Source organism: Nycticebus coucang, chromosome 2 (assembly GCF_027406575.1).
Source record: "Nycticebus coucang isolate mNycCou1 chromosome 2, mNycCou1.pri, whole genome shotgun sequence".
In the NCBI taxonomy this organism is placed as follows: domain Eukaryota; kingdom Metazoa; phylum Chordata; class Mammalia; order Primates; family Lorisidae; genus Nycticebus; species Nycticebus coucang.
Window position 1 is genome coordinate 118449759 of NC_069781.1, and position 23593 is coordinate 118473351.

At 52.1% G+C, this 23593-nt stretch overlaps 1 protein-coding gene across 2 annotated transcripts; it reads right to left on the reverse strand.

The window, feature by feature from the left end:
- Positions 1-9921: 9921 nt before the first annotated feature.
- CDC34 (cell division cycle 34, ubiqiutin conjugating enzyme) lies at positions 9922-23201 on the reverse strand. Of its 2 annotated transcripts, XM_053581637.1 has the most exons (6): positions 22800-23165; positions 19389-19475; positions 19172-19269; positions 18370-18504; positions 17680-17769; positions 11702-11829 (listed from the first exon to the last, which is right to left on the reverse strand). In XM_053581637.1, exons 1-5 carry the CDS (start codon positions 22974-22976, stop codon positions 17700-17702), a joined length of 567 nt encoding a protein of 188 aa, XP_053437612.1. In that variant the 5' UTR covers positions 22977-23165; the 3' UTR covers positions 11702-11829; positions 17680-17699. The 2 variants fall into 2 exon arrangements, with proteins under 2 accessions (XP_053437614.1, XP_053437612.1); XM_053581639.1 differs by lacking the exon at positions 17680-17769 and having other exon boundaries at positions 9922-11829; positions 22800-23201.
- Positions 23202-23593: the final 392 nt, after the last annotated feature.

Consider the following 23593-nt stretch of genomic DNA (forward strand, 5'->3'; position numbering starts at 1 on the left):
CCCTCAGTAGAGTGCTATGGCATCACAGCTCACAGCAACCTCTAACTCCTGGGCTTAGGCAATTTTCTTGCCTCAGTCTCCTGAGTAGCTGGGACTACAGGCGTACACCACAACACCCAGCTATTTTTTGTTGCAGTTTGGCCGGGGCTGGGTTCAAACCGCCACCCTTGGTATATGGGGCTGGCGCCCCACTACTGAGCCACAGGCGCCGCCTCTCTTTTTTTTATTTTTTGAGAGAGAGTCTCACTATGTCACCCTTGGTAGAGTGCTGTGGTGTCACAGCTCACAGCAACCTCAAACTCCCCAATTTAAGTGATGCTCTTGCCTCAGCCTCCCAAGGAGCTGGGACTACAGGTGGCCGTCACAACACCCAGCTATTTTTTTGTTACAGTTGTCATTGTTGTTTAGCTGGCCCGAGCTGGGTTCGAACCCACCAGCCTCGGAGTATGTGGCCGGCACCGTAACCACTGCCAAGGTGCTACGGGCGCCAAGCCATTTTTTTTTCTTTTTAGTAGAGACATGTTCTCACTCTTGCTCAGGCTGGTCTCAAACTCCTAATCTCAAGTAATCCACCTGTCTTGGCCTCCCAGAGTGCCAGGATTGCGGGTATGAGCCACACCACCTGGTCTATTTATTTCTTTTGAGACAGGATCTCCCTCTGTCACCCAGGCTGGAGTGCAGTGTCAGGATCATAGCTCACGGTAGACTCCAACTCCTGGGCTCAAAGATCCTCCTGCCCCTGGTCTGAATTGCACACTTTAAATAGGTGAATTGCATGGAGTGTGAATTATCTCTCACTAAGTGTTACCAATAAAGAAGATTCTGGATGCATGGCTCCGTGTCTCCCCCGCTTGGGCAGTGCACCGTGTCCTGTCACCCACTGGTGCTCACTGCGCATGAGGAGACCCTGGAGGCCCCCTCCTGGCTGCCAGTGCTACCCTGCTGACATCCTGCTCTCCAGCCCTGAAGTTCCTCCTGCAAAAAGCCTTAGAAGGTATACAACTCCTATTTTGTAAGGGGCGAAACCGAGGCTTTCTGAAGCTGCATGGTCATTGTAGGGAGAGGTAGGGTCAGAGTCCAGGCAGCTCAGCAGTTTCTTCATCAGGATTTATTAGTCCTCCAAGACACGCCCAGTCCCTGCCTGGACCCTCCCCTGGCTCTCCCAGTAATCCTGGAGGGCAGGTCTTGCCCAGCTATATTTGTGTTGAGGGGCAGGTCCCAGGCACCCTATTATCAGGCTGGAGGCAGGGACTGCCATCTGATGACCTTCCTGACACAGGACATAGGACACCACAGTGGTGGCCACAGTGAGCTTGAAGACACCAGTGCAGACCTAGGAGCTGAAGGACAGGCTCCAGCCACCTGGCCTTTGCTATGCACCAGGAGCTCACCAGAATCATGTGGGGCAACCTGCAAGTCGGCCTCTGCACTCACTGGAAGGGTGGCCCCCTGCCCAGCCTGTCATCCCTGGGGCTTGGTGAGACAATGAGGCTCTCCGAGCCACACTCCCTACTCCTGCTCCCTTCCAGTTCTTCTAACACTTTCTGCTCCTTTTCCCCACCCCAGGGGCTCTTTGCACATGCCTTACTCTACGTCATCATCTCTGGTAGAGAAGATGTGTGGCCTTGGGCAAGTTGCTTAACTTCTCTGTGCCTCAGTGTCTGTATCTGAGAAATGGGGCTAATGCTAGTACCTGCCCCCCGGGACTCCTTGGGGGTTGGCCCATGTTGCCACCATGCCTCCTCCTGCTGATGGAGGTGGACAACAGAGCCCTGCCAGGCCCTCCCACCAGGCTCTGCTCCTCCCCAGCCCCTTCACCTTGCATGGGGCTTGGTTCATGGCATTGGCTGCCAGGCAGACCATGTTAGAGGTGATGTTGCCATGCCAGAAGCAACTGCAACTACTGTTGCACATTTGAGGTCCAGTTCCTGCAGCGCCTGTGCCATTTGCTCCCCCTGCTGGGTCTGTCCCCAGCTAGCCAAGTGGCATCAAGCTTCTCTGTCACCAGTGGGCAAGCACAGGGGTTGAATGTTCATACTGAGTTTAACTTTCAGGTCCAGCTGCAGGACACAGGACTGGTGAAAGGGGGTGGGAGAGGTGAATGAAGTGGGGGCAGGGCAGTGAGGGGCGGGGAGTGGGGTTCTTAGTCCCTTATCACCCTCTCCCCAGCACTAGTGAAGCAGCATGAGGTTGTTCTACAGACCTGGCTTTGGCCTGTAGTCAGTGTGCTGGACAGCTGCCTGGATACAGATGTACCCAGGGCCACTGAGGGCATGGAGCCCCAGCACCAGCTTCAGCTGCTCTGTTCTGTAGGCAGCAGGAGTCAGGCATGGTCCATCCTTCCCTAGTGTCTTCTTAACCTACCTCCCCCACTTTTCCTTCTCTCTCCCCCCCACCACCCTGTACCCCAGCTCCAGACTCTTGCTCCAGGGCTTTGTGCCCCAAAGTGCTGACCCCAGACTAGGGCTTCCAGAAGATCAGCCCTGGGAGCTTCCCTCAACCATAGCAATTTGTTCAGAAGTTGGCACATGCCATTCCTCATAACTTTGCCCAAACTGTAAAGAACCAGGCTCTCTTTCTGCAGGAGTTAGGGGTCCATCCTTGCCACTATGTGAGAGAGCCTTCCTGACAATGGGCCAAAGTCTTCCTGAATAATGCCATAATGTAGCAGAGCTCAGAGACAGATGGGCTCCTGAGCGCCTCATGTGAGCACTTGGATTACTCCTTCAACCAGTTTGATTTGGAGTCTTTATTGCTGGCCAGTCCAAAAGTAGAGCAGCTCCAACATGGGCTTCTTTAGTGGCTTCTTGATGGGACCAGGTTTGTTTCCAGTGTTGGCTTTGCTACCCTGGCAGGCTAGATTTATTCTTGTGGCCACAGGTGGCCAACACATTCCTAAATGTCACAGCAGCCCAACTTGGTCCACTTGGAAAGAGCCAGCCTTGGCTCCGCGCCTGTGGCTCAAGCGACTAAGGCGCCAGCCACGTACACCTGAGCGGGCAAGTTCAAATCCAGCCTGGCAGCCAAACAACAATGATGGCTGCAACCAAAAAAATAGACGGACGTTGTGGGGGATGCCTGTAGTCCCAGCTACTTGGGAGGTGAAGGCAAGAGAATCACTTGAGCCCAGGAGTTGGAGATTGCTGTGAGCTGTGATGCCATGGCACTCTACCTAGGGCAACAGCTTGAGGCTCTGTCTCAAAAAAAGAAAAAGAAAAAAAGAAAAAAAATGAAAGAGCCAGCCCTTCCTGTCCCTTTTGCAGGGAGTAAACATTTCCTAGGGATCCCTGCAGCTATTGCTGAAGAGCAAGGGGCCCCCATGACTGGCTTAAATCCCTTATAACCCATCTCCTGGTGAGAATGGGAACCATAGGATAGGTGCTAGAGACACCTGAGGTGACAAAGGGATAGTCAGGGCAGGATTACTCATGGCTGGGCCAGGCAGTGGACAGTTGTTAACACCCATCATGGGTGCATGAGGATGCCCCCACGCAGGTGGGAGCCATCTTTCTGCAGTGAGGCCATGTATAGGTGAGAGTGGGGGCAGCCTCCCTAACCCAGTGACTTGGGCCCCAAAAGCAATGCTTACTGGGGAGGAGGATGGAGAGCTAGGTTAAAGCAGAATGTCTCTCATCCTCACCATGGTCTTCCTTCCCCAGCTTAGGGGCCCCAGACTCCAATTTGCCATCCTAATGAAGTCCCTGAAACTTTAAGTTGGCATGCAGTAGCCTCCTGGGATCCCTCCCATCCCTTATCCCTGGGTCCTAGCAAGTGACCATCCCTTCTCTCTCCTCTATCCCCACCCTAAGGCCCACCCGGTCACCACAACCCAGACTACTCAGCAGCCACAAGAGTTGTTTAAAATGCAAATCAGCAAGAAACCAGCTATTCACACTCTGTGGGTGGATGTAAGAGGGAGATGTTAAGATTAGGGCTAGGCAGAGGCTGCGCCTGTGGCTGAGTGAGTAGGGCCCCAGCCTCATATGCCGAGGGTGGTGGGTTCAAACCCAGCCCCGGCCAAACTGCAACAACAAAAAAATAGCTGGGCGTTGTGGCGGGCGCCTGTAGTCCCAGCTGCTCGGGAGGCTGAGGCAAGAGAATCACATAAGCCCAAGAGCTGGAGTTTGCTGTGAGCCGTGTGACGTCACGGCACTCTACCGAGGGCAGTAAAGTGTCTCTAAAAAAAAAAAAAAAAAAGATTAGGGCTAGGCAGACACTTGGAGGTTCCTCAAATGTTAAATGTAGTCAATGGTCCGCAGATGACCCAGCAATTCCACTCTAGGTACACACCCAAGAGTAATAAAAACACACATCTGGGCGGCGCCTGTGGCTCAGTGAGTAGGGCACCGGCCCCATACACGGAGAGTGGCGGGTTCAAACCCGGCCCTGGCCAAACTGCAACAAAAAAATAGCCGGGCGCCTGTAGTCCCAGCTACTCGGAGGCTGAGGCAAGAGAATGGCCTAAGCCCAGAAACCAGTGGTTGCTGCGAGCTGTGTGACGCCAGGGCACTCTATCGAGGGCGACAAAGTGAGACTCTGTCTCTAAAAAAAATAAAATAAAAATAAAAACACACATCTACACAGAAACTTGTACACAAAGGTCCACAGCAGCACGATTTATAACTACCAGGGAGTGGAAGCAACCCGGAAGTCTATCCACAGATGAGTGGATAAACAAAGCGTGGTCCATCCGCACAGGAATATCACTCCGCCATGAAAAGAAACAGAGGCTCTGACTCAGGCTTACGATGTGCATGGACCTTGAAGACATCGTCCTCGGTGAGAGAAACCAGACACAGAAGGACACGCCAGTGTGTGACTCCATTTATTCAAAATGTCCAGAACAGGCAGATCCACAGAGACAGTCAGTGGATTCACGGCTGCCAGGAGCTGGGGAGGGAACAGGGGTTCCTTTGGCTGGTGAGAATGTTCTGAAATTAGATGGGGAATGGTTACGCATCTCTGCGAGTGTACTACAAATCACACAACTGCACTCTTTAAATGGGTAAATTGTATAATATGTTAAGCATTTCTCAATAAAGCTGAAATAAAAATTATTTTAAACCAATCATGAATTTAAAAGGATTAAACACATTTTTTTTTTTTTTTTTTGTAGAGACAGAGTCTAACTTTTTTTTTTTTGTAGAGACAGAGTCTCACTTTATGGCCCTCAGTAGAGTGCCATGACATCACACAGCTCACAGCAACCTCCAACTCCTGGGCTTAAGCGATTCTCCTGCCTCAGCCTCCCGAGTAGCTGGGACTACAGGCGCCCGCCACAACGCCCGGCTATTTTTTTTTTTTTGGTTGCAGTTCAGCGGGGGCCGGGTTTGAACCCGCCACCCTCGGTATATGGGGCCGGCGCCTTACCGACCAAGCCACAGGCGCCGCCCGGATTAAACACATTTTAATGTAAATCAGCTCAGAATCTCTGTCTGATTTCCCATTATGGTTTAAAAATCCAAACTCTCGTCTCAGCATCTATAGCCCAGATGGCTAGGGCGCCAGCCACATACACTGGAGCTGGCAGATTCGAATCCAGCTCTGGCCAAAACATAGCTGGGCGTTGTGGTGGGTGCCTGTAGTCCCAGCTACTTGGGAGCCTGAGGCAAGAGAATTGCTTGGGCCTGGGTGGCGCCTGTGGCTCAGTCGGTAAGGCGCCGGCCCCATATACCGAGGGTGGCAGGTTCAAACCCAGCCCCGGCCAAACTGCAACCAAAAAATAGCCGGGCGTTGTGGCGGGCGCCTGTAGTCCCAGCTACTCGGGAGGCTGAGGCAAGAGAATCGCTTAAGCCCAGGAGTTGGAGGTTGCTGTGAGCTGTGTGATGCCACGGCACTCTACCGAGGGCCATAAAGTGAGACTCTGTCTCTACAAAAAAAAAAAAAAGAGAATTGCTTGGGCCCAGGAGTTTGAGGTTGCTGTGAGCTGTGACACCAAGGCACTCTACCCAGGGTGACAGTTTGAGACTCTGTCTCAAAAAATAAATAAATAAATAAATAAAAATCCAAACTCCCCACAACCTAACAGACCCACATGGCCTGGTGGCCTCATTTCACAGCAGGGCCTTGGCCTGTGCTACCCAGCTTCTGGAGTGTCCTTCCCCAGATATTCCTGAACCTGAGGTCCTCCTTGGAATCTCCAGCTCAAGGCTTGTCATAGAGCCCCAACCACCCTCACACTGCCTCTGCCCTGCCCTCTGCTCTGTTCTTTCTGGCACTGACTGCCAACCTTCCATTGCCTCCCCTGCCCCAGGCCACACCATACACAGACTGCTCTCTGCACAAGCCTACCTGCCACACCAGGGCAGGCCTCAGGTTTGCCTTATTTACAACAGGTCTAGAATAGTGTGGGTTTGGGAAACAGGGACAGGTGAACAGGAGGATAGGGGTGCATGGCTGGGTCCCTACATCTGCCCATCTTAGATCTCTAATCCCACACGAGCCGCTGTCACCTGGTCTAAAATCTTGGGTGTCGCAGCCCTGCCCTCCCAGTGGGGTCTTGCTGGGAGGATGGATGTGTGGACAGGTTGACAGCTGCCTCTTCCCTATATTCTGGAAAGAAGTCTTAGGGTCTCCTGACAGTGATGAAGGGAAAACTCACTGTTTTCTGTTTTCTGCTCTCATGTCCAGGGTGCTGGCATCTGTGGACCCCTTGAGGGTTTTGGGCCTCAGTTTTCCCCACAGTCCAGCTCCCACTTACCTGCCCACATAGCCCCTTGCAGTGTGCACCAGTGGGCCTCCATCCTGCTTGGGGCACAGGGTGGGAACCGGCCAACCCTCACCTGCTCCTTCTGTAAGGGAGGCAGCGCCTGCAGCTCTGCCTCATGGCCTTTCTCACCACACAAAAGTGGTTCTGAAAGATAACTTTTTTAAGATAAAACCACGTTACCATGATCACACTTGAAAATGTAACAAAAATTTATCAATGAATATACAGCATCAAATCCTTCTATACATACTTTGTGTGGTTTTAATGTGATTTTTATTTGCATTTTTTCTAATTGTGACAAAATACACATTACATAAAATTCACCATCTTAACCATTTTCAAGTGCACAGTTCAGTGGCATTACGCACATTCATACTGTTGTGCAACCATGACCACCCTCTATCTTCAGAATTTTCTCATCTTCTGAAACTGAAACTGTCCCCATGATACATTAACTCGCACCCCCTTCCCAACTCCTGGCATCCACCCTTCTACTTTCTGTCTCTGTGAATCTGATGACACTAGGAACCTATGAGTGGAATCTCACACTGCGTATCCTTCTGTGTCTGACTTCACTCACTGAGCACCATGTCCTCAAGGCCCATACACATTGTAGCTGTGTCAGAACCTCCTTTCTCTTCATGGTTGAATGGTAGTCCAGTGTGTGGATGGACCATATGTTTGTCCATTTCTTAGCTGATGGATGATGACTAGGCTGTTTCTGGTGTTTGGTTATCATGAGCAAAAAGGCTACAGACACTCCTGTTGCTTTGGGCACTTAGGAGATATTGCAAACTTGAGGCTCTCAGCCAGGCTCAGTGCATGGAGGGCTGGGATCAGCTGGTGATGTCTGCCCTGGGCAGGTGTCCAGAAGCCCCACTGAGCCTTCCTGGGGCTGCACCCCTTCCACATGCCACACAACCTAGACCAGCCAATCAGAAGGCTCCATCCCCCTTTCTGGTTAGGGGTGGAAGAAGCCCTGATCCCAGCTGGCTCCCCAAAAAACATGGCTCAGAACTTTTCATGAACCCCTCCCTTTCTACCAGACTTGGAGCTGGAAGGAAGTCAATCTAAGGCGTGCTCTCAAGAAGAGAGAATCCCATTTGAGAATGAGGCCCATCCAGGTGAAGCTTGGGGGTATACTGGCTTCCTCTTGCTGCTTAAACAAATTATTACATATTTGGTGATCTAAACTTACTCTCTCACGGTCCTGGGGGTCAGAGTCTGACAAAGGCCTCACTGGGCTAACATCAGGGTGTGGTTCATCTGGGAGATCTGGGGAGGACCCATCTCCCACCTTTTCTAGCATTGAGAAGCTGACCAAATCCCTCAGCTCAGGACCCCCTTTTCCCCCTTCAGAGTCAGCAGTCAGCATTTTCTAGTCTCTGACTCTTACCTGCCTTCTATAACTTCTATGACTTCAGCCTCCCAGGGTCTGACTCACCCCAGTGGAGTAGAGACAAGCCCCTCACCGTGCCTGACTAGCTGACCAGCAGGAGCCTGCCTCTTCACATGAAGGACCTTGTGATGACACTGGGTCTGCTGGGTAATCTAGGATGACCTTCCATTTTCAGAGTTCCTTCTGACAATAAGGTAACATGTTCACACATATTCTGGGAGTAGAGTATGAACATCTTTGAGGGGCTGTTTTTCTGGCGCCCATTGTTGTGTGGAGACAGAATCTGGACAGATCCAGTATTTGGATCCAGCTATGCCTAAAAGCCCTGCCTTGTGAGTCATGAAAGCCAATAAAATTCTATTTTGCTTGTGTTAATTTGAGTTGGGCCCTCTGTCACTTGCAGTTGGAAGGGTCCAACATAAATTACAAAAGGTTGGAAAAATTGATCACAAAAGGTGGGTGAACTTACCTGCTGTATGCTGGGTACTCTGGAGAAAGCCACCACCCAGTCATTGGAGGACACGCAACCTGCAATCATACTGTGAAGTTTTACCCCACAGGGTATGTGATGAATTAAGTAAAACTAAATGTTCATGTGTTCTACCTCATTCAATCCTAACAACTCCAGGAGGCATTTCCATTAGATCAGGGTAGCCAGATTTATTAACTACAAATAGGAGGTGCTCAGTTAGATTTAAATTTCAGATAGGCCATTGTTTTTGTGTGTACTGAAAATATGGCGATATATATATGTACAGTAAAAATTATTTGTTGTATATCGGAAATTCAACCCTTAGTGCTCAACCCTCAGAATTACCCCCACTTTGCAGCTTGGAGCACTGATTTTCTGAGTGGCGGCCACTTGCCCACAGCTAGGAAGTTGCAGGAGTCCAGCTGGCTGGCTGGCTCCAGATAGTGGCATGAGACCTGTCCCAAAGGTCCTTTGGGAGTCATGTGGGGGATGGTCTGAGGAGTGGGGGAGGCCAGAGGGGTGGTTTCACATCTTGGCTGCAGGGCTGTACCAGGTGCCACTCAAGGGGTGGGGCCTGCGTCCCTGCCCCTTGAATATGGGTGGCAATGGTATGGGCTAGAGGCTGGCCAGAAATGACCTAGCTCCTGGGCCTCTCAGCTTGGAGTTTGACTGGTCCATGCTGCCAGAAGCCCAGTCAACACATGGAGGCCATACCTGGGTGTTATGGCAAGTGAAGCCAGCCTGGGAATGCCCCCAGCTCAGGAGCCCAATGCCTTCTATGACTTCAGCCTCCCAGGGTCTGAGTCACCCCAGTGGAGCAGACAAGCCCCCCACCCTGCCTGACTAGCTGACCAGCAGGAGCCTATGCCACTGGGAACAGGAAGAAGTGGCCCAAGGGAGAGCAGGTGGGGCCAGATCAGGAAGGAGCTGAGGGTGGCAGGGAGGGGTAGGTTGGCAAACTTTTGTAAAGGGCCAAACACTGAAACGGCTCAGTTCTGCCCTTAGGATGATACACAAAGCAGTGTGTGTGGCTGTGCTGATATAATTTCATAACATGGGATCTGCTGCTGGGTCACTGCTTTGGTGATTGAGGGAGCTGGCACCTGCTGAGCACTTAGAGGGGCTCCCCATGCAGCTCACAGAGGCTATGAGGGCTGGGAGGCTGGGGAGCTCCATATTCAGAAGGATGCACAGTGGCTGGCAATGGGGGAGGTGGTGGTGGAGTGCATGCTTCTATCCAGGCTAGACCTCCTGGACTGAGGCCAAGGTTGCCTTGGGGGCAGCCCTCTGGGTGTAAGCAAAGCCAGGAATTAAGGTGGTTGGGTGTATAATCTTTATTTATTTATTTTTTTTTGGGACAGAGTCTCAAGCTGTTGCCCCGGGTAGAGTGCCATGGCTATAATAGCTCACAGCAAATTCAAGCTCTTGGGACTTCAAACTCTTGGGCTTAAGCAATTCTCTTGCTTCAGCCTCCCAAGTAGCTGGAACTACAGGCACCCACCACAAGTTTTTTTTTGAGACAGTCTTGTGTCTCTGGGCTAGAATGCAGTGGCGTCATCACCAGTATTTGCGGCCTCAGCCTCCAGGGCTCAAGTGACTCTCCTATCAGTCTCTCAAGTAAGTTGGGATTACAGGCTCGCATTGAACTCCTGAGCTCAAGCTGTTCTCCCACCTCAGCCTCCCAGAGTGCTAGGATGATAGGCACAAGCCACTGTGCCCAGCCCACAATCTTCCAAGTTTTATCTTTTTTCCCCCGCCAAGTTGGGGTCTGGCTCTTGCTTAGGCTGGTCTCAAACTCCTGAGCTCAAGCAATCCAGCCACTTTGGCATCCCAGTGTTAGGATTATAGATGTGAGGCACTGCGCCCGGTCAATCTTCCAAGTTTTAAATGTAGGCAATTCATTTGTGTTCAATAACGGGTGGCCAGATGGCAATGCTGCATCCGCTGTAGTGCAGCCAGGGCTGGCAGAGGGCATGCAGCTATCTCAGCACTGGCCCCACCAAGAGGCTGTCTGGATCCTGCCTCCACCCAATGTGCCCATGGCCTTCTGGTTAGAGAGACTGGCTGTGTTGTGGGCAACTGGAGGCCTCCAGGGCAGACACAGAAGCCCAAAGGTGGGAGAGCCCAATGCTAGAAGGAGATCTGGTTCTGAGGGTACCACTTGATCTGAGTCCAGCTGCTCCTGGAATTTCCAGTTGTACCCAAGGGCTGCAGTGATCCCCATCCCAGATTTGGCAGGCAAGATCACTGTCTACCTGAGAGCTCCAGCCAGAGCTCATTTCCACCTTTGGGGAATTCTGGGCCATAAGAATCAGTCCACAGGCCAGTGGCGATCTGGGATACATGCAAAGTAAACCAGCCTCCTTCTGCTCAGACCCCACAGATCTGCTGGGATGTGGCCCCCCTACCCACCATGGATGTTTGGGGGGGGCAACACTTGGTCACAAGTGGACTTCCTGGCTGCTCTCCCTCCCAAGGAGAGGTTCTCTGTCTTCTCATAAAGCAGTTTTATTTGGATTTCAAACAAACCAAAGCAGAGAGAAGAGGTGGCCATAGCTAATCTGTCCACTCATAAGCTGGGAAACACACCAAGTCTCTGGCTCCAGACCATGGAGCTGCCCAGCCTTCAGGCCCTCAGGCCCCCACACTTGGGACAGCAGCAGGGAGCTGGCCCCTATACGGTCCCATCTGTAGCTTCATGTGGCTCCTCTGGGATGTGGCCAGTACCCAAAGTCAGGGCATCCGAGCAGCAGTCAGGGCCATGCTGCCTTCTCAAGGGGGAGATGGCAGCCACAGCCTGTCCCAGGCCCTAGGTCCCGGATCAATGTGGACAGTGGAGCAGCCCCTCTTATCTGAAGCAGAGGAAAACCCAAAACAAATATAGGGAAGGAAAAAAAGACCTAAAATAAACAATTAAAGGGTATGGGGAACCAACACAAAACCTCCCATGAGGTAGAGTCCGCCACCTAAGAAGCCCATTCGGTCCAGTCCTAGTGAGGTAAAACTCTGTTAAGTTTATTTTGGCGGAGCACGCGCTGTCAGGACCCCTCATTGCCAGAGTCGTCTTCGTCGTCCCCAAAGCAGCTGTCAGCTTCCTCCCCGTCGCCATCCTCGCAGTAGTAGTCATATAAGAGGTCCGAGCCCTCGTCGGGCGCAGGTGCCTTGGTCTTCACGCAGTACTCGGCCAGGGTGGTGGGCACCTTCACACCATCACGCTCTGCATCCACCTTGGTCCCCAGGACCTGCTTCCTGGGGGGGATAAGGCAGGTGAGAATGCTGCTCACACCCAGGCCTGCTCTGTCCCCAAGGATGCCACATGCCCAATGCTCAAGGCCCTCTCAACATGGTAACCAGTGGCCACCCTGCAAAGGTGGACACCCAGAAGGAAATGCCAGAGAAGAGGAGAACCAAGCAGAGGCAAGAGGCCCAGGAGGCCCAGGTGGGGACAGGAGGTGAGCCCAGCATGACGTTGGATGCAGGTAGGGCTGGGAAAGAATAAGCCAAACCTGTCCTTGCCCAACACGTAACACCAGACACAGAACTCAGCAATGTGCACCAGGGGTGCCACACACAGGCCTCCTGAACTTAGAAGCAAGGAAAGAAGTCCAAGGCTGAAGCACGATGGGAAGGCAGGATCAGCCAAGGGAAAGTGAGGGAGAAAACCAAAGCAGAGGTGGCCACAGCTGCTGCCCACTAAGTAGGATTTTAAAGTCTTACTAGTAAGACTGATCTGGCATGGTAGCACATGCCTGCAATCCTAGCGCTCTGGGAGGCCGAGGTGAAAGGATTTCTTGAGGTCAGGAGTTTAAGACCAGCTTAAAGTAAGACCCTGTCTCTACTAAATATAGAAAAATTAGGCTCGGTGCCTGTAGCTCAAGCGACTAAGGTGCCAGCCACATACACCAGAGCTGGCAGGTTCAAATTCAGCCCGGGCCTGCCGAACAATGACAGCTACAACCAAAAAATGGCTGGGCATTGTGGCGGGCACCTATAGTCCCACCCACTTGGGAGGCTGAGACGAGAGAATTACTTGAGCCCAGGAGTTTGAGGTTGCTGTGAGCTGTGATGCCATAGCACTCTACCCAGGGCGACGGCTTGAGGCTCTGTCTCAAAAAAATAAAAAATAAAAAAACTTATAAAAACAAAAAGGAAAAGAAAAGAAAAATTAGCCAGGCATGGTAGCACATGCCTGTAGTCCCAGCTACTCAGGAGGCTGGGTAGGAGGATCACTTGAACCCATGAGTTTGAGGTTGCTATGAGCTAGGCTGAGGCCATGGCACTCTAGCCTAGGGACAGAGCAAGACTACAGGCTGCCCCCAACTCTACCTCTGGATATATCAGGAATGTCCCTGGTACTAGCACACAAGGTGAGGCTGCAGGACTGTGGCCTACCAGGGACATGTGCACCATACCAAGTCAAATTGCTGCTGCCAGCTAGGCACAACACACCTGCCTTGACAGAAACAAGAACAAGGCCACAGCCTCAGGGATGACCAGAGGCTCGGCTCCCAGCTGGGTGTCTCCCTGGTGTGCATATCCACTTGGCATGCACAGCAAGGTATGGTGAAGGGGATGGGCAGACAAGACCCCAGCAGCTTCTTATGAGGAACCAAGTGGGAGTGCCCAGCAACAAGGCGTTCATGAGAAGAGCTGCCTCCAGCCTCTGGGGCATTCCTGGACTCAACCATGGCAATGAGAAGCACATGCCATGGAGTGTGTGCATGAGTCAATTCTTCTGGGCTTTCCTAGGCCTTCTACCCCTAACACGAGTGACTTCTCGTCACTGCAGCAGTGCTGTTCAACAATCTCGGGATCCCTAACCCACCCGGGCCCTGACAGAACTGAGTGAGACACATGGGCTGCTATAAGGCTACAACATGCATACTTAAAGATTCAAAAACAGGCAGAAAGCAAGAATCCAGCCTTCCTTGTGGGACATGTGAGCTGGCCCACAGGGAGTTTTAAGGGATAAAAATAGTCTGGCTCAAAATAGAACTACCATATGACCCAGCAATCACACTGCTGGGTGTATGTCCCAAAGAAAGAAAATCAGTATATTGAGAAGATAATTGCATATATATTCACTGCAGTAATATTCACAAAAGCCAAGACTGGAATCAACCTAAGTGCCTATCAATGGAATATACATACACAATGGAATATTATATAGTCCCCCAAAACAACAAAATCCTGTCATTTGCAACAACACAGATAGAACTGAAGAACATTATGTTAAGTGAAATAGCCAAGCACAGAAAAGCAAATTGTGCAAGTTTTATATATGGGAGCTAAATATTAAAAACAATTGATCTTGCTACTTGGGAGGCTGAGGCAAGAGAATTGCTTAAGCCCAAGAGTTTGAGGTTGCTGTGAGCTGTGACACCATTGCACTCTACCAATGGTGACACAGTGAGAAATCTGTCTCAAAAAACAAAAACAAAAAAAGAAACAAACAAAAAATCCCAACTGATCTCATGAAGACAAGAGAGGAGAATGACAATTACCAGAGGATGAGAAGGTGGGGGTGGGAGGGTGGGGAGATTAAGTGGGGACGGTTAATGAGTGCAAAAATATAGTTAGAGGCTGGGCATGGTGGCTCATGCCTGTAATCCAAGCACTCTGGGAGGCCAAGGCAGGTGGATTGCCTGAGCTCATGAGTTCAAGACCAGCCTGAGCCAGAGTGAGACCTCATCTCTAAAAAACCAGCCTGGGCATCTATAGTCCCAGTTACTTGGGAGGCTGAGGCAAGAAGATCGCTTGAACCCAAGAGTTTAAGGTTGCTGTGAGCTGTAATGCCACGGCACTCTACTGAGGGAGACAAAGTGAGACTCTGTCTCAAGGAAAAAAAAAAAAAAAAATATATATATATATGTATATGTATGTGTGTATATATATATTAGATAGTTAAATAGAATAAACAATATCTGCTAGTACAACAAAGTGACTCTAGTCAACAAAGTTATTGTTGGCTGGGTACAGTAACTCACGCCTATAATCCTAGTACTTGGGAGGTTGAGGTGGGTGGATTGCTTGAGCTTAGGAGTTTGAGACTAGCCTTAGCAAGAGCAAGACCTCGCCTCTACTAAAAATATAAAAAATAGGCTGGGCACAATGGCTCATGCTTGTAAGCCCAGCACTCTGGGAAGCCAAGGAAGGTGGATTGCTTGAGCTCATGAGTTTGAGATCAGCCTAAGCAAGAGCAAAACCACGTGTCTAAAAATAGCCAGGCATTATAGTGGGCGCCTGTAGTCCCAGCTACTAGGGAGGCTGAGGCAAGAGGACTGCTTGAGCCCAAAGTTTGAGGATGCTATGAACTATGATGCTACCGTATTCAACCCAGGGTGACTGAGACTCTGAAAACAAACAAAAACAAAACAAAATGGTAAGTTAGTATACGCTTGGCAACAGCTAAAAGAATGGAAGTAGAATGCTCCTAACACAAAGAAATAATTAAATACTTGAGGTGATACCCCAATTATCCTGATTTGTTACATCGTATATGCCTGTATCAAACATCACAGGTACCTGATAAATTATGTACCTACAATAATTAAAAATTAAAAAAAAGTCTGGCTTTTATTTCTGAACTAGGATTTCAGGGGTAGGGGGAGAATGTGACCTGTAAGGGCATCTGCACAGTAAGAGTAGAGAGTGTTGGCAAGTTTGTGCACAGCACTTCTCAGAATGGCTGCTTAGACCCTGTGATTGCCCAGCATCAAGATGCTGCCCAGGATGGCCATCCACAGAACCAGGTGCCACTGCTGAAAGGCCCCTCCATCTGCTTGTGGGTCTCCTCCAGGTCTGAGCAAGGGAGAGGCATAAGGATTACATATGTAACATTTTAGAAGTTGTTTTTAAAATTCTGCTGACACAAAATATCACAGAATAACCAACAAAAATAGGTGAGACCTAATGGAAGAAACTTACGTGCATAATTTCACTCAGAGAAAAGAAAACTGATAGAAACATAAAGGGATACTATGTAACAAAAGGGCAAGGACTAAGGAGCTGTCAATCTTCCTAAAGACTTTGTCTCTGTCTCTGTGGAGATAATACATGTAATTTCATATACAAACATAAAAACGATCACACAAGGTGAACTGTGGAGCTCTGGGAATTGAAACCCACCTAAGGGAAAGGTGTGGGCCATACACGTAGCCACCAGATAGAGTGGGAGCAGCCACCACAGAAGGCTGCAGTCCCCAGGGCGTGGTCAGCTCATGCAGAAATGCTCCAACTAAAAGGTCAGTTATGAGGTAACATATATGGCACATTCCTATTTTTGTTGTTGTTGAGACAGAGTCTCACCATGTTGCCCTTGATAGAGTACAGTGGCATCACAGCTCACAGTAACCTCAAACTCTCGGGCTTAAGTGATTCTCTTGCCTCAGCCTCCCAAGCAGCTGGGCACACAGGCGCCCGCCACAACGCTTGGCTATTTCTTGTTGCAGCTGTCATTGTTGTTTTTAGCTGGTATGGGCTGAGTTCGAATCTGCCACCCTCAGTGTATGCGGCTGGCACCTTAACCACTGTGCTACAGGCACGGAGCCCACACTCCTATTCTTTGATAAATATATATAAATTGAAAAAAAGCCTAGAAGGGGAATACCAAAACATTGACCACTAGCTATTACGATTAAAGGACTTTCTTTCTTTTTTGAGACAGTCTTATTTTGTTGCCCCTGGTAGAGTGCTGTGGTGTCATAGCTCATAGCAACCTCCAACTCTTAGGCTCAAGTGATCCTCTTGCCTCAGCCTCCCAAGTAGATGGGTCTACAGGCTCCTGCCACAACACCCAGCTACTTTTTTATTTTTTACTTTTTTTAGAGACAGGGTCTTTCTTGCTCTTGCTCAGGCTAGTCGAACTCCTGAGCTCAAGCAATCCACCTACCTCAGCCTCCCAGAGTGTAAGGATTACAGGCGTGAGCCACTGCACCAGGTTACAGGACTTTCTATTTTTATTTAAATACTTTTCTTTTGGAGATAGAGTCTCACTCTGTTGCCCAGGCTAGAGTGCAGTGATGTTATCATAGTTCACTGTAGCCTTGAACTCCTAGGCTCTAGTGATCCCCCGGGTCTGCAAAATGCTAGGATCACAGGCAGGAGGCACTGAGCCTGGCCCTCAAAATAATTTTCTATCATGAACATGTTAATTTCTTGACAAAGTGCTGTCCTTGCAGCTTTGTATGTTTAAAGGCATAGTGTGCAGAGTTCCCACACTGCAGCAAGAGCTCCCCACTGCCCCTGGGCATCCCATTTTTCTCTGTCTGTAAACAGGCCCTGTAAACAGGACCAAGTGCCAGGCACTCCTTCTGCCAGGTGGCTTCCATGTGAGTGTGGGGCTCACACCTCTATTCTGCTCAACTTTCACCTACTAATATTTGGAGTATTGCTTGTTTTTGGAAAATAAAGCCATTGTGAACACTTCTGTGCCAAAAGGTGTGGACACGTGCCTCCATCCCTCTCAGTAAAACACTTAGGAATGCGATAAGATGGCTGGGCCCCCAGCCAAAGTACATGTCTAACTCTTTATTTAATCAAAAGGTAAACAACAAACTAAAAAATTATTTTTGGGGAAAAAAACCTAGTAAAGGGTTAAGTTGGTCATAAAATGGGTCAGTGAGCCCCAGCTGAAAAGTAACAATGGACAATGGACACAACAGCTCACAGAACGCAATACAACAAAACAAGGAAGGATCAAAGGGCCAGCAGATACACACTGACCCCTCAAACTTGACTTGACTGGAAGCAAGTTCTGCCATTCCCCAAAAAGGTTCCTTTCCAAGGACGCCTACCTATGTATTCATAGGACAAAAAATGTGGAAACAATGCAATGTAAAACAATGGAAAGGGGCAATTCTGGAAATTGATCAACAATGTGCTGCTTTTATAACCAGGAAATTAATACCTTCTTTTGGAAAATGATTCTAAGTTTCAAAATCACAAACTTAAGATATGTTCAAGCAGTAAACTATTGAAATATGTTTATGTTCATGGCAACAAATGACTAAGACAGTACATGATGCATAATCTCAGTAATACTCAAAACAAGGCTGACTGACAGAATCACGTAGCAGGATGGCATATGTACAGCCTGACCTGAATTTCTGCAGACATTGTCACATGTACAGGGATCTCCTTGGGGCTGGGTAGGTAGGGGGCGCGGGACACAGGAAAGGCCAGGCATGTCTGGAGTTTAATTAGGAAACAAAACACAGTGGTAAAGCCTTGCTGATAGCTGGTAGGTAGGGGTGCTCCTCATATTCTACACTATCGCCAGTGTGTGGATATACAGGCATATGCCCTACATTATACATCTACCACTATGCTGTACATATCCTGAGTTATGTATATTTACTTGCTTATTTATCTTTTAGAGATAGGGTTTTGCTCTGTCGCCCACGTTGGAATGCAGTGGTGTGATCAGAGCTAATGGTAGCCTCTAACTCCTAGAGCTCAAGCAATCCTCCCACGTGAAGTCTCCTGAGTAGCTGGGACTACAGGCATATGCCACCATGCCTGGTTACATTTATACTATATGCTCACTTGCTTGTAGTATTCATAATAAAAAGAAACAAAAACTTTTAAAAAAGAAGAAAAACTAGAAGTTGTGCTGGAACCCTTCCAGCCACAGACTTGGCTTTCCACGGGCAGATGTGGTCCATAAAGAGCCAGCACCCAAGAAGCTTCCCTAATCCTTGCTGTGCTGGGGACACAGTAGGGACAAGGTGGCTGAGCTGACACTCTGTTTTAGGAGTCTGTTCTGCAAAAAGTCCTGCCTGCCCTCACCGGATGATGTCTGTGTACTCCCGGTCCTTCCCTTTGCTCTCTTTCCACTTCCTGTACATCACCGAGGCATCCACGTTGGCTGGCGAGAAGGTGTTGGGCTCATTGAGGAGAGAGATCACGCTCAGGAGGATGGTCCTAGAGAGAGACTGAGTCAGGCATGGAAGAGCCTACGTGGGCTCTGCTGTGGCTGTACCACCCAGCTTGAATCCAGGTTGCAAACAGGAGCCAGGAGGCTGAGCATACCCAGGGAACCCGAGCCTCTCGCTTCTCTCAGACTCTGAGAAGGCACTGTGGTCTTGTAGATGTGGCCAGGGGCACCATTGCCCCTGCCATCTCCAGATGACATCCGGCTGGCCTTCTCACAGACTCTCGCTGTGTTCCAGGCCCCCAGGACGGCAGGAGTTGGAGCAAAGAGGTGCTGAGCTCCAGCCAGACCTGCACTGGTCTTCCTCCCACCCACCATTGGCTCCCATGCCACGATCAGTGGGGTAACAAGCCTGGACTACCTCCTTCAGATCCTGGGAGATGCCCTCACCCCCTGCATGTACTGTCTGGGCTGGACTTGAGGTTAGGCAGGTACCAATGCAAGGTACCAGTACATAGGGACCTAGTCATGGGTGGTATATACAGTGAAATGAGGCCACCCTTGGAGACAGGGCCAGGAAGAGGTGGATGGGATAGCTCCATTTTGTTCCAGATGGTGGGGCCAGCCCCAGGCGTCCTGAGTACCTTCCTGGAGGTAGGCTGGTGGGTAAATAGCACAGTGCAGCAGGCTTCCCCGTAGGCAGGGAGCTCAGCCTACCTGACATTCTGGGTGGGATTCCACCGTTCCGAGGGCAGTTCCCCACTCTGGGGGTCGTCGACTGGGGGGTGGAGGATGGAGATGCACACGTCCCCTGTCTGTGTGAGGAGGGGGGACAGGTCAGCACTGGCCTCTGGGTGCCTGTCACTGCCCCTCCTCCAGCTCCCACTCACCCACACCTGCAAAGACCCCATACCATGAAGGGAGGTTGGCTCACCTCATAGATGTTAGGGTGCCACATCTTGGTCAGGAACCGAAAGGCCGGTGGGGAGTAAGGGTAGTCAATGGGGAACTTGAGGCGTGCCTGCAGAGGTTGGGCAGAAAGCAGGGCCTCAGCTAGAGCCTATCTCCCCCCACTGCCTGGGCCATTTTACAGGATGACCTGGGCAGGTCACTCTTGAGTGCTAGTGTGTAAGTGAGAGAGCTGTGCCATCTTGGCCATAGGAGGGATGGGTCTGGGGTCAGGTCTACAACAGGCCACTTCAGCCCTTGACTGAGTCACCTGAGCTGATCCCAGCCCCTAGCAGTCCAGATGGCTAGGGCCTGGGCCAGCACAGCTGCTGGGAAGCATGGGGACTGTTGAAGCAGCTCTGAGCCCCTGACAGGCCAGGCCAGGAGTTGAGATCCAGGCAGCAGACACTCCCTAGCAGTCTGCTGAACACACCGGTAGAGAGTTCAGGCCCAGCCTCACCCTCAAGCTGGAGGCCCAAGCCCAGGACTGTACCTCTGGGGCTGTGGCAGCCAGGTTGTGGGAGGGTTAGAAGAGACATGTGCTCACTCAGCAAACACTTTGAACACCTGCCCTGGGCCAGGCTCTAGGAGATGAGTCAGCAAAGGCCATCTGCCCTTAGGTGTCTGCTCTTTGGGGGGGGGGGGGGTCAGGCAGGCAGAACTACAGGTCACAGAAGCATTTCCCCTAACAGCTAACCAGGCCCTGGGGGCTCAGGGCTTAAGGCCAAGGGCAGCCACAAAAGGTGTAATCTGAGCCACTTGTCCAGATGACAGAGCTGCTGGCTTGTGGTCTAAGTTATGATACCTGCCCACTGCTCTCCTGGAGTGTCAGCAGGTAAACAAGGAAGACTCCTTGGGCCACAGTATCAGGCACCAGGGGTCCAGGCCACAAGTCCAAGTGGTGCTTCAAGCTCCAAGGGGCTGAGGTTGGGGCCAGCTTTGCTGCAGCCTCCTAAAGTCTGATCTTTGGAGAAGCCCCTCCTAGCTATAGAGGGGACTCAGGGGGTATCCTTCCATTGGAAGGCAAACATGCTGAGGTCTCAGGAGGCAAGTTACTTGCCTATATAGCCAGAGAGCAAGCCTTGAACTTGGGCCTCAGACCCTGCCTGGAAGTTCCCAGAGACTCCAGGTACCCAACGCCAAGATCTTACAGCAGAGCAGGGAGAACCATGACTCTTGTTTTAAGCACTCCTAGAAACACCTTTTACTTCTTTTTTTTTTTTTGGCCGGGGCTGGGTTTGAACCCGCCACCTCCGGCATATGGGACCGGCGCCCTACTCCTTGAGCCACAGGCGCCGCCCACCTTTTACTTCTAAATGCATTGATGCTCAGAGGAGGACAGCACAGCACCTTGCTCAAGAGCAGAGAGCAAGCAAGCTGTGGAGAGGGTCTCTGCTCCCCACGTGCAGCTCACAGCACTGCTCCTCAAGAGCTCACTAAGGCTCACAAAGGAGAAATAGGCAAGACCTGGCTGCCAGAGCAAGACACTTTAGGAAGTGGCAGGGAAGCAGCAATGGTCTCAGGCACGTCACAAATTCTGTTTCTACACCCCTAATCCAAGCACACTTGGCAAAGGAAAGTCCTGGTTAGGGGGTGGCAGAGCCATCCCAGTTCCCACCCTGGCTACAGAGGAGAAGGCAGACCCTGCAGCAAAAGTGACTGAGGTCTGGCAGATTCTCCACATTTTGTTCTCCAGGAAGACGCGATAATCCCCCTAATGCCAGCCCAAAAAGCTCTGGCCTCATCCCTTGTGATGAGCCAGAATCCTGTCCTTTTTCCTTCCAGAGTAGCCGCCTCTTTTAGAGGCCAGGCCTCATGGTGGGGCTCAGTTACCCCTGCTCTAAGCAGAGCCCAATCCTGACAGCTACTCCCTCAAGCAGATAAAAGAGATTGGTGGGGGACTGCTTAAACCACCTGGTGACCTGGGAGGCTTCTCAGCCTGAACCCCACTCCCTGTCTGGGGAGGCAGGGTCCCAGTTGTAGGACCCAAGGCTGTTCCTACTCATCCCCTCTCAATCCAGGCTGTAACCCAGAACCAATTCAGGCATCAGGCTCCCCACCCTGCCCCCACCAGGCTGTTGACCTCACAGTCACTGAGCAAGCGCAGTCCAAACATTACATTAGCCCAGAGTGCAAAGAAACATCTGTCCAGGTAGCATCACCCCTATGGCCCCACACCTGCAGCCTGCCTGTGTTGTGGTTTCTGCTGCCACCTGGCCTTCTAGCCAAAGCAAAAGCAGACTATGCTCTCGGCATGTAGTGACAGCAGCATATTCCTGTATAGGGGGGCTCATTCCCTATCTTACATGCAAAGAGACCCCAATAAGGTGGTCCTGGGGTTCTGAGAGAAGGCCACTATGGCAGGGCTCAGACTGTGAGATCAAGAAAACTGCCTTGGTTTTGGCCTAAGTACTTTCTATGCCAGACAGAAACACAGTCTCCCTGCCCCCAAAACAACGAAAACAAGACACTGCTTGGAACGAAGTCACCAGAGAGCAGAAATATGGCCCAGAAATAGAGATTTGGGTCGCAAGAAGCCACCTGCTTGGGGGAATCTGAGAAAGGCCAGCTAGGGTGAAAGAGGAGCCCTGAGCCTTGGAGGTCCGGGTCCACGACGCTGGCAGGAGCCAAGGGCCTGGGGGTGGAGGAATGGCTCCTACCTTACCCTTTTCTAGAGAACAGGTTACATAAAGCTGGGGATGAAGCCCGGAGTGCCTGGCCGGCTACTACCGGCATGGGTGGCCGCTTTCCAAGCAGGTCTCGGCTGCCAAAGCCTCATCCGGGCCTTTGTTGGAACCGAGCAAGGAACCCCTGGCTGGCCTCCCACCCTTCCCCATCGGCTCTGAGTTCCCCAACAATAGCAGCTCGCTGGTTCTGGGAAGCCTCTTTGTGTCCTCTGGGGAGAGGGCGGGGAAGGCAGCTGAAAGGCTGGGGGTCTGCCCGGGCTTTCCCTCCACCATCCCTGCAGGGCCGGGCCGAAGGAGGGGCAGGGGGCCGGAGCCCTCCCAGGGCGAGGTAAATAAGAGCTCCACACCCAGACAAAAAAGCGTTTCGGGCCTCTTGGAGACAGAGAAGGTAGGAGATTAGCTCAGAGGAGGTAGGAGATTAGCTGGGAGACAGATAGGCCTTTGGTCCTTAAGAGAACTGAGGGTTCTCTGGGACTCCAGGGCCAGACTGCAGGAGCGACCGAAGGGCCTCGCAGCTTGACCGACGAGGGTGCGGGCGGGGACCGGATCACAACAGGGAAATTGAGCGGCAAGCCAGAAGAGTGTGGGGCCCGCCCAGGACAGGGGCCCAGGGAATGGGGGGGTGGGCAGAACTGCGGCCCCCGACGCCTGAACTCGCCTGGGGTTCCTGGATCCGAGCGCGGGGGCCGAGCAGGGCTCGGCAGGCTCACCTTGAAGTAGCCACCTTCGTAGTAGGTATTGGGGGGCCCGAAGATGGCCACCTCCCAGTTGTATAGGTCGCCTTCGTCCACCAGCGTCACCCGGAAGCCCTCGACTGGCTCCTCCTGTAGCCCCTTAAGCTCGAGCAGCAGCGCCTTCTGCGAGCTGGGCACCAGCGGCCTGGCCATGGCGGCGGCGGCGGCGGAGGGGCCCGGGGTCGGGGGCGCGCTAGGACGCGGGGCCGCCGCGAGCTCGCGAGACGGGCCGGGTCGCGCGCCGGCTGGGGGGGAGCCGCCGGGGCCGCCGCCGCCTTCCTCCTCCTCTACGCCGCCGCCGCCGCCGCCCGGGGCCCCCGAGCGCTCCACCAGGTCTGGCGCCGCCGCCCGCCCGGCCCTAGCCTCGGCTCGGCTCCCGCGCCCCGCCCCGCCCCACGCTGCGCCTGCGCGCCGCCGCCCTGCCCGTCCGCGCCTGCGCGCCCGCCCGCGGGGCACGCCGGGAAATGCAGTCACCCTCCCCGCCCCGCTTGCACGCCGGGAGGGAGGGGCCGCGCGGGCGCCTGGCGCTTCTGACCCTGCAGGTCGCCCCGCGCAGACGAGCTCCGAGGACGCCTGTGTGCTGGGAGGTGGGCAGGGCTGGGCTGGGCTGCGCCACCCCGGCCCACCTGCCGTGCTTTTGGGGTCCTTTTTGTGACGTCCCCGCGGGAGGCGGGGCCCGGGGCGGGGAATTGGGGACTGGGCGTGGGGCGCGAGGCGGAGGCGGAGGCGGGGGTGGTGGCAGAAGGCTGGAGGCCGGGCTTGGACGGCGA

What these genes read in the sequence shown, in the direction of transcription:
- CDC34 (XM_053581639.1), bottom strand. Translation starts at nt 22,976, where the DNA reads ATGGCCAGGCCGCTGGTGCCCAGCTCGCAGAAGGCGCTGCTGCTCGAG. An exon ending in ACGAAGGTGGCTACTTCAAG is followed by an intron (nt 19,476 to 22,799) that starts GTGAGCCTGCCG and finishes CAACCTCTGCAG; the next exon opens with GCACGCCTCAAGTTCCCCAT. An exon ending in AATCCCACCCAGAATGTCAG is followed by an intron (nt 18,505 to 19,171) that starts GTAGGCTGAGCT and finishes GTCTCTCTCTAG; the next exon opens with GACCATCCTCCTGAGCGTGA.